Source organism: Panicum virgatum, chromosome 9N (genome assembly GCF_016808335.1).
Source record: "Panicum virgatum strain AP13 chromosome 9N, P.virgatum_v5, whole genome shotgun sequence".
Taxonomy (NCBI): Eukaryota; Viridiplantae; Streptophyta; class Magnoliopsida; order Poales; family Poaceae; genus Panicum; species Panicum virgatum.
In genome coordinates this window covers 60,028,495-60,039,117 of record NC_053153.1, presented here as the reverse complement: position 1 = coordinate 60,039,117, position 10,623 = coordinate 60,028,495, and the positions used below count along the sequence as shown (strand labels likewise).

The window sequence follows — 10,623 nt, the reverse complement described above, 5'->3', positions numbered from 1 at the left end:
ATCCCGTATTTCATACCATTTCCATATTTGTCCGAAAATACGAAAACGAGCGGGTAAAATGCAGAAATCAGGGCGGAACGGAACGGGATTTATCCCGACCGTTTTCAACCCTACCAGAGAGCACCCTGTGCTAAGAGATTACAACATGAAAATAAAATAGTATGAGATTTCCTTGTATTTTCATTTCCTAAAAGCACAGAAGAGTGTGGCTGTAACATTTGACATGAAAAGTACACGTCCAAAGAAAAAAAACGCGGCTTGATTTATAACCATGTCTAGTAAACAGACTCTTGATGAAATCTGATCAAATCATTAGTACAATGCTTGCAATCTCGACCTGGACACGTTACCTGAAGTCGGAAAATGAGAACAAACAGTTACTGCATGTGATTATTTTGTTCTTCTGTCCATGGTGCTTTTCGTTGTTGTCAAACAGGAAGCTGCTGTAACTTGTTTTATATTGAAGTTAAAAAAAAACTTGTTTTATATTGGAAGCTGCTGATATGATAAATCTGACTCACTAAGTGCTTTGCTAGCTCAAGTAGTTTAGAACGACGAAAACGCTGGTGGATTCCGTTGTCGAGAAGGACTATGTTGCTAGCTTAAAATGTGGACAGAAGGTTCATAAAGCAAGGCGCATGAAGCTTGTGTGGGATATGAATTCCAAATGGAACTTCCAACCTTATACATGCTTTTAGCATTGCCATGACACATGTTCAGCATGGATGCTAGGTGACCGTGTTTAAACTTTCCGATGATACCAAAGTACCAAGTAGGCAAGTATATGATAGAACTTTGAACTATGGTTGCATCAGGCACCTCGAGCTTTAATGACCACCAGTAATTCTTTTTTTATTGTAGTAAGACCACCAGTAATTCAACAGGGAACGTTTTGCAAAGGAAAAAAAAGTAATTCAACAAAGAAGGCTCACGGAACTTGACTTGCTCTAGTTGCTTTGTATTTCGTTTCCTTTTCAAGAGGAAAATCTCAATCCCCAAGAAAAGTCCAACAGGAAAAAATTTGTAGAAGGTGGAATTTTGCATAAAAGAATCGCATGGTCGTTTTCGCTCCAATGAAATGATGTCAGACCACAAAAATCTGGCATATATAAAGACATAAAGTTGAAGGAAAATATTGCCGTCGAAATAAGCTAGAGCCTGGGCGCATGACTTCCCTTAATAAAAAAAATGGAGAAGTAGAAATCACTCTGCTATTCTTCACTACAAAAAAAAATGGTGTTGTGATGGTGATGCTGACCTCTTGTCGCTGTTGTAGCAACCTCGGGCCATCATAGATCGATTGACGAATTGCAGTGTAATCACATATTTAGGACCTAGGCATGCTTTTGGGAGGAAAAGGTGATAGTATTTTAACAGCTTTAATTTTAATTTTTTTACTTTCCTCGGTAACTACTATGCATTTTTCTGCAGGTAAAAAAATAAATGCGTAGTAGGTACCTACAGGATTAAGAAACACAACTTGAAAAGTTTGCGCTACATACGAAAGGTATGATTCGACTCTAGAGCCATTGTTGGGTTGGGACAAAATTGAGACGTAGTCATGTAGCTAACAAATATTACAAATGAAAATGAAGGGGAATTGTAGTACTTACTTGATCGTTTGGCTTGTATTGCTGCGTACCCTTGGGTTACTTTCGTGGTGCTAAGATGTCATAATTTCTTTTCTTTGTTGTATTGCACAGTTAGCCTGCTATTGAATTTGAGTTCCTTTCACCGGTTGTTTCAGTTGCAGTTGAAAATGACTCGACAGTCAATTTTTAATTACAGAATATCATTCATGTCCCCTTTTGAATTACAAAAGGCCTTGTGAAATAGATATATTGTTCTTCAATTAAAGTAAATTATGCTGTTTTTATTTTGCCTCATACATGTGCATAAACCTTTTTGTAGTGCTGCTCGTCCAACCTTTTGCCGCCATCGAATATAGTGAACTTTTGCTATTAGAAGGTAGCAATTGGGATGTAAATGGTATTGGTATCTCCCGACCATATTCGAATTCGATCTGATTTGGAAGGGTTTTTATCCATTCGTATCCGTATCCGAATACTGAAAGTTACATTTTTATGATGTCGATATTCATTACAATCTTATCTAGTAAAAACTAACACTATCCGTATCCGACTCCGTATTTGAATAGAAATATGAAAACAAATACGATATCAATAATATTCATTCGTATTCGATCCGTTTACATCTCTAGGTAGCAAAATGGGGATGGTAGAAACTTACAATGATCAAGTGCATATCCACACATATAATCGAACAAATTCAATCACTGCAATTGTTAGTGTCACGGCACCAACTGATCATAATGATATTAATGAGGGAAACTATTAATAATGTTACTGATATAAATTTAGAAATCTTATAGTTAAACATCAGTGTTTACTCTACAATCAGTCATGCTTTGGAAAAGAGTTACATAAGCGAGATTATAAAAGAGAGATAAACCATAATTTTTTAGACAAAATACAATTGTTATCTTAAAAAAGTACTGCAAAAGCATACATTTTGCATTATAATGCTCATGAAACAGATGGTATTATCATCCACAGAGTTGAACACAACTTGACTCATGTTCCTTTTTTATGTGCCCTTCTCTCTTTCTCTCTCTCTCTGTGTCTCTGTGTCTGTGTTTGTGTCTCTCTCTCATCTGGAGATTATCTAATTTCAATCCATCCATCTCAAAGCAATTTTGTGGAGCATCCAGAGCCCTAGCGGGCCGCATCAAAATCCCAAATAAACCTCGCTAGCCTGTCGCTTTCTGCCTCCATCCTCAAACTTTAAGTTTCCACACACATACCAATACCACTACAGGCCAATAGAGAACTTCTTAAATCCCTGAAAACAATCCATGAATTCCAAAGAAAACGTTTTGGCTGGTGGTAAAAAGAGTCATATAGGACACTGTAACACACTGTAGCACTTTTTGCTTATTTGTGGTAATTGTTGTCCTACCATGATCTAACTAGGCTCAAAAGATTCGTCTCGTCGTGTACATCAAAATTATGCAATTAGTTTTTTTATTTACCTACATTTAATGCTCCATGCATGAGGCAAAATATTTAATGTGATAGGTAAATAGTGAAGTTTGGGGAGAAAAATTTCGGAACTAAGGGGCCGTTTAGTTCCCAAAAATTTTTATCCAAAAATTTTCACCTCCTCTTTGAACACATGTATGAAGCACTAAATGTAATTAAATAACAAAACTAATTACACAGTTTGGATGTACACGACGAGACGAATCTTTTGAGTCTAATTAGTGCATGATTAGCCATAAGTGCTACAGTAACCCACATGTGCTAATGGTACGGTCAAAGACCTCAAAAGATTCGTCTCGCGGTTTCCAAGCGGGTTCTGAAATTAGTTTTTAAATTAGTATTCGAAAAATCCTCCCGACATCTGGTCAAATATTGATATGACACGCAAAAATTTTCGCGTTGGGGAACTACTCCCTCCTTCCCCGTTTATAAGGCATACACGTATATCAAGATTCAAACCTTCTCATCTTTGACCAATAATTTGACTATTAAATTTTTATTTTTATAATACAAATTTCATATGATTGGATTCATAATCAAATATAGTTTACAATAATTATAAGTTTATAATCAAAAGTGATATAATATATGATAAATAAATGGTCAAAGTGTTGTTTAGAAGACCGTGTCATGTTCCACCATGCCTTATAAATGGGGAAGGAGAGAGTAAATGCTAAACACAGCCAAAAACTCCACCAAAAAGTTTTGCCATCTGGTTGTGTCAGATTTCCTCTATTAAAACCATCCCCTCCCCTCCACCGCACCTAGCGCCGAGCACCTGGCAATGGCAATGGCGGCTTCCGCCCCGTCCGCCACCTCCCAGATGCGCCCAAGCCGCCTCCTTTCTTACTAGAGCCAACCCACCGCCCGCCGCGTCCCCCACTCCCACGAACTCCCAGCCCTACCCACCCCAACCTTCGTTCGGGCGCTGAACGCATCTCGTGCTCTGCTCCCCGGTTCTTGACGCCGCCGTTTCTTGGGGCGGTGGATGCGTCCCCGACCCCACCAGCGCCGCGAATCCAGGCCGTCAGGATCCAGGTCGTGAGCAATGGCGGCGCCGGTGGCGCCACCGCTGTGCACCTGGCTCGTCGCCGCCTGCCTCTCTGCGGCCTGCGGTGTTGGCGAGAAGGAGAAGCAGCGAAGGCACCGCGGTGCCGGCGTTGGCGTCGGGGGTCTGTTCGGCTCGCGCCACCGCCCCGGCTCTCGGCGCCGTGGTGGGGCTCGCTCTGGTGAGCCCATTTCCCGTTTCCTCTCGCCAAAGGAAAGGCTACTTTCTTTGTTGCTTGCACGAGCGTAAAACTGTGAAAATTCACTGCGATGGATGGGTTCTACGGCATCGGTAGTGTCATCACGGCGATCTGGAGGGTTAAAGGCGCGATTTTTATACGGTTCCAGGTGTCACATAGCACACGAGCGCGCCCGGGATGTAAGGGGAGAGAGGATTGTACCCTGCTTGATCCTGGCATCTTGGGCTAGTATTTTTTATATGGTTTCGGGCTCGCCGTCAGGTCCTGCTCTTGAGTGAATGGTGGGTTTGCAATTGCTACGCTTGGATGCCATAAACCTATAATTTTTTCAGGAAGAGGAAAGTGTGCCTGCTGGAGAATTCAGAACCCGTTGCAAAACCTGGTGTGACAAGATAAAGAAAACTTAAATCTTGATGAGGGAATTGACCATTCTGGAATTACAACCAGCTTGCATTCTTTAAGTGTTGATATTTTAGAAGTCATGCCTGCTGTAATCTGCTCCTATGTGGTACCGTTAGTTCACACAAGCATACTAAATGAAATGCGTGAACTGTGTACAAACCAACCTATATATTATCTGTTAATTTTGGCATTTTCTCCCAGTCCATCACTTAGATGACCAATAGATGGTACTTGAAGAAGGATCCAATTGATATAAAGGATTTTGTTGGTAACACTGCCTTTTCTTTTGTCCACTTCCATTTGTCATACATGCTGACTTCTGATAGATGTACATGTATGAATGAAATTCTTGTGAACTGCAGGAATGTCCATGGCTGTTGCCTTGCATCCTGAAAGGGGAGTTGTGGAAACTAAGAAAACTGATGTCAAACAAAGGAGAGTGGTTGTCACTGGCATGGGCGTAGTTACACCGTTAGGCCATGACCCTGATGAATTCTACAATAACCTTCTACAGGGTGTCAGTGGAGTAAGTGAGATAGAGGCGTTTGATTGCTCCAGCTATCCCACGGTATTTATTTCCTTCATCTTAAGGATAATGGTTTAAGGCTCATTGTGCAGTTACGCTGGGAAATGTTGTACTCTTTTGACACTTTATATGTTTCACATAGAGAATTGCAGGAGAAATCAAATCGTTTTCGACAGATGGGTGGGTTGCACCAAAGCTAGCTAAGAGAATGGACAAGTTCATGCAATATTTGATAACGGCTGGGAAAAAAGCATTGGAAAATGCTGGAATCACTGAAGAAATCATGAATGAGTTGGAAAAGTCAAGGTGTGGGGTTCTCATTGGGTCTGCTATGGGTGGCATGAAGGTGCAGATTCTTGCAGTACATTATGTGCTTCCTAAATAGACAAACTCCCCCCCCCCTCTCTAATTAGGTTTACTTCTGATGGTATTTTGATCAGGTTTTTAGTGATGCGATTGAAGCATTAAGGGTTTCATACAAGAAGATGAACCCATTTTGTGTACCTTTTGCAACTACAAACATGGGTTCTGCAATACTTGCTATGGACCTGGTACCTTATATGATTCATCTTTTCATGCTATCTCATTGCTTCCCTTGTTGCTTGATATATATTATGATTCTTGATTACTGAAATTGCATTTTGGATGCAGGGCTGGATGGGCCCAAATTATTCTATCTCTACTGCTTGTGCTACTAGCAACTTCTGCATTCTGAATGCTGCTAATCATATCAGAAAAGGGGAAGCAGTAAGTAGCGCCATTTTCTTATGATCTTTTCTGGAATTAGTAGTGCCTATTAATTTCAGTTGTAAACTGAACATACAGGATCTGATGCTTTGTGGTGGTTCTGATGCACCGATCATCCCTATTGGTAAGGTGCATTCTGATTATTTGAGGCATCTTCATTACCAATTGTTATTGTTTCATTTTGACATGAACCTCAAGTTTTTTTTATGCATGTATTGAATTCACTGTTTTGATTATTAAAAAACTGTTAAATGCAGGATTGGGAGGTTTTGTGGCCTGCAGAGCTCTTTCACAGAGAAACAGTGATCCAACAAGAGCTTCTCGGCCTTGGGATGTGGTAAGTAGCTATAAGTTAAAGAATACTAAATACTTTCTAGCCAAATAATTGAGTTATATGCTAGACATTTTATCAGTTATACTTACTAGTTTGGTGCATCTGTACCTGTTGAATTTTTGGAATCAACATGGTTCTTATTTGTCTCAGTATTCTTATCTTGCGTGTCACAGGATCGTGATGGATTTGTAATGGGAGAAGGGTCTGGTGTGCTTGTTCTGGAAGAACTTGAGCATGCAAAGGTTTCATTCATGCAATGCTCGAGTCCGTTCTCTTGTTGGTTTTAGGCTGATATTATTTGAATCCTAAGAGCTTCCTATTTTGATTGGATTTCTGCAGCAAAGAGGTGCAGAAATATATGCTGAATTTCTGGGAGGAAGCTTCACATGTGATGCATACCACATGACAGAGCCTCATCCAGAAGGTCCTATTTTTCTTTAATGTTGTTGTGCATTTGTCATCATCATCATCATCATCATCATCATCTTGTCGTTTCTAATGCTAATATCTTGACCATGCAAATGCAATATTAGGGAGAGGGGTTATTCTTTGTATTGAAAATGCACTAGCAGATTCAGGAGTAACAAAGGAAGACATCAACTATATCAATGCCCATGCAACATCTACACAGATGGGTGATTTGAAGGAATTTGAAGCTCTCACCCGTTGTTTTGGCCAGAATCCTCAGGCAATTTCTGTATTTCAGGATTTTATGTTTCAGACCCAGAAACCTTATGTTTCTGTTCTCAATTTAGCTGAGTAAATGATTTGCCTATATATACTGCAGTTAAGAGTGAACTCAACGAAGTCAATGACAGGCCATCTTCTTGGAGCTGCAGGTGGAATAGAAGCTGTCGCTGCTATACAAGTAAGGAAGCTAGTGCAGATTTTTTCTATCAGGGTTATTTGTTTGCTTTCTTATTCTTTTATTACTGGAAAGTTGCTGTTTTAGGTTCTGGAACTGTTGTCTACACCTTTATAGGGTCCACAATTTTAATATGTTAGTGCGCTGTATGCTGACGTATGATCTATTATTCTATTTATCATGGGCTATTGTTGCACGTATCCAGACTACAGCATTTGTTTTTGTTTGAGCCAATTTGGTCTTTCTGCACCGTGCAGTGGAGTCAAAGTTAATATTGTCTGTATTAAATATGAGTACAAACTTAGGAAGCACGAATATTTGGTAGCAGTAGGGTGGTGCGCAGATGCAAAATTACAACTCACTAATACAGCTATACAGTCACTATGTATTTACAAGACAAAAGGTAGTTGATAGCCTGATTCCCTGATAGATAATTTTAAGTGTCAACTCTCAATTGCCAGTGATACAACTAGCTAGGCAGCATAATAGAGTGCATCACAATAGGATGACCTAGGCTATATATTACCTAAAAGAACACAAGGTGGGTGTCTAATTCTTGAGTTAGTTACACAATGTACTCCTGAAGATTGGTTTATCTTGGGTATGCCATGTGCAGAGGAGTCTTGGGGAAGTATCCCTTTTTTTTCTAGCATTAATATAGTGGCAGTGGTTTACTATTTATATTATATGGTGTCCAATACAGATAAGCTACCTAAATGGCAGTATTTGTGCTGAAACTGTGTCATAAGAAAGCACCACATCATAGCATTTTTTTGTCCTTAGTTAATAGTTATACAATTTCTGGTCGAGTAGACTCTGCATGAATTCACAATGGCTCACAAGTCACAAAGTATCTAGATTCAGTCTCTAGTCTCTACTGAGACTTTTTGGATAGGACTATTTTTTAAATACTTACTACATCCAGTCATTAATAAATGACGGATGATGTTTTCTGACAGAAATAACTGGTTTTAGGTTGTTTTGGTTGTCCAAAACATCATCTATAATGATGGAGGGGGTACTTTTTAGTTTTTACTCAGGTACCAGGTGATGTGGGTTTCCATATAAGTTGCAGAAGGTGTTTTTAGACTATATTGTAAACTTTTACCCCAAATATCATAAATTCTGATCAGACTTTGTGGCAATTAGAACTACATGATAACATAAGCAGTGTGACAAAGCTGATGTATCACCCTGGTTTCATAATAGATAACTTAATGACATGTTTCATAATAGATAAACCAATGATGTGACTGGTATTCAAATTTCTATTAGACCCAGTGGTTGCCCCATGGATTTTTGGTCTTTGAATTTTCACTTTCTGTGCAAGATGCACCAATTGGAAATGGGGTGGAAGTAGGATGACCATGAACTTTTGTAATGGTATAGACGTAAAAGACTCTAGTTGAAAAAGGTGGGGAATGTTTTTTTTTCAGGAAAAATGCTGTTTTATTTGGATTCCACTAATTATTATCAATGTAAACCGCCTTTGAAACCCGTGTAGTTCCATGCACAAAGTTTGACTGCCTGTGTGATGCCATGGATAAAATTGGAGAGCCCCATCACACCAGTCACATCTTCACCTTTAAGGTGGTAGTGTCAATAACCAGCTTTAATTCTTTTGTTCTATCTGTAAAGTTGAAAGTGATGCAAATAATTGAAAAAGTTTTATTTGCCAGTTGTTTAAATTTATTAAGTTGAGGCAATGTGCCATTTGCATTTTGATGACATTTTATTGTTTTCGGCTTGTTTGAGAACAATATTGAGAGCATCAGTTGTTTTTAGTGCCTAAACTTATAATACTTATTAGTTAATAATTTGTCATGATGTCTTGAGTCATCTTGACAAATGTAATTCCAAAGTACAAGGGTTTGGTGTTATGTTCTTGAAAAGACTATTTTCCAAAGTAAGCACCAAGGTTACTGCCAGGCCCCATTGTATAGTCTTGCCTTGTAGAGGATATATGGGGAACCTTTTTCCATGTGACTTCTTGTTTGAGATTCTATCAGAAGTGCAATTTATGCCTCTAAATGGAGGTTTTTAAGTCTTATGGGTTTGGGTTTACTTTTGTTCATAGCATCTTACTCTTTTTCTCGAACAATAGCATCTTACTCTGAATGCCTTTGCACATTTTCCTTATCATTTAAGCAAACTGGTACAATGCATAGCTATCTAAACAACCTTTTTCTTTCCCTAAGATGATTTATTAGGCTGTCATCATATTGTACTAAGCTAGCTGTTTCTAAAAGCTCCAAACCTAGTATGTGATGGCCAACAACCAGCATGTTGGTATTTGATAGAACTGCATTATGAATATCGATAACATGTTACATTTTCAGTTGTTTTATGTTTTATTACTTGTGCATTTTTTATTATAGGAATCTGCTAAGAGTCAATTTTAGTGAACAGCAATACCTGGATTGTGGATCTATCATAAGCCTTGATGCAATTTCTATTGCTTTGTGTGCTTGCAGGCTATAAGAACAGGTTGGGTACATCCAAATATCAATTTGGATAATCCGGAGAAAAATGTGGTATTTTTCTTTCTCACTGAGAATTTTTCCATTCTGAATGTTGAATCCGTTTTGACCCTTTTCTTTATAACCAAATTTAACATGTGCTGGACCTTCAGTATATGGAATGGTTGGTGCCAGGTTGATGTGGTTTAGTTGGGGTCTTCTTGTTTCTATGAAGTTGAAAATCAAAGAACTAACCTATTGAATCTATGATGTTGTGGTTTATTGAACCAAATCATGTTTAACTTCAAAAAGCGTATTTTCAATTAAATAGCCTTGTTTATAAAAGCTAGTATCCAATCCTGAGACTTTTGATTAAAGCCTAACATAAACCTGTTTGTGCTGTTCTTTGATCTTTTTTATTTTTGAAAAACTTACCCATTTATTTTACATTTTAATATACCTACTATTCCCATCTTGACTTAGGATGTCAGCTTGCTGGTGGGTCCCCAGAAGGAGAGATGCGATGTCAAGGTGGCACTGTCGAACTCATTTGGATTTGGTGGGCACAACTCGTCGATTTTGTTTGCCCCCTTCAAATGATTTTTGTTGACGATTTTCTTGTGGTTATGCATCGTCGAAAAATCGAGACCTTATTAGACCACCAGGCTCGGCAAACATTTCCTGTACTGCAAAATTAAGATGAAATCCAAAAGCTTAGTAGGATATATTGCCACACAACCGAGGGAAGATAGCAATTGGGTTCATTTGTAATAGCAAAGAAAATTATCCTGAGCCAGAAGAGCATCCATTCAGATGTTCCTTGTACCCTTTGGCTCATTCTAATTTGTTTCGGATGATTGTTGTACTTGTCATATAGGAACTTTATTGGGGGCGGTATTTTTATTGTAGCCGTTTGCCCGACAGATACAGTGGTTTTGCTTACAGGTCCAGCACATGCTGCCTAGTTCATCTTTTGTTGCA

The 10,623-nt window shown here is 38.8% G+C and overlaps 1 protein-coding gene across 1 annotated transcript; it reads left to right on the top strand.

Moving 5' to 3' along the window:
* The first annotated feature begins 3,769 nt into the window (after positions 1-3,769).
* LOC120688077 (3-oxoacyl-[acyl-carrier-protein] synthase II, chloroplastic-like) lies at positions 3,770-10,623 on the top strand. The gene is made up of 13 exons (XM_039970225.1): positions 3,770-4,291; positions 5,074-5,279; positions 5,380-5,583; positions 5,678-5,788; positions 5,889-5,984; positions 6,063-6,108; positions 6,242-6,321; positions 6,492-6,560; positions 6,658-6,742; positions 6,852-7,006; positions 7,106-7,186; positions 9,658-9,717; positions 10,126-10,623. The coding sequence occupies exons 1-13, from the start codon at positions 4,111-4,113 to the stop codon at positions 10,240-10,242; spliced, it is 1,491 nt and encodes a 496-aa protein (XP_039826159.1). The 5' UTR covers positions 3,770-4,110; the 3' UTR covers positions 10,243-10,623.

Bases quoted from the DNA above. Each gene is read 5' to 3' on its own strand.
- LOC120688077 (XM_039970225.1), top strand. From the start codon at position 4,111: ATGGCGGCGCCGGTGGCGCCACCGCTGTGCACCTGGCTCGTCGCCGCC. The intron at 5,985-6,062 runs GTAAGTAGCGCC...CTGAACATACAG, and splicing joins ATATCAGAAAAGGGGAAGCA to GATCTGATGCTTTGTGGTGG. The intron at 6,322-6,491 runs GTAAGTAGCTAT...TGCGTGTCACAG, and splicing joins CTTCTCGGCCTTGGGATGTG to GATCGTGATGGATTTGTAAT.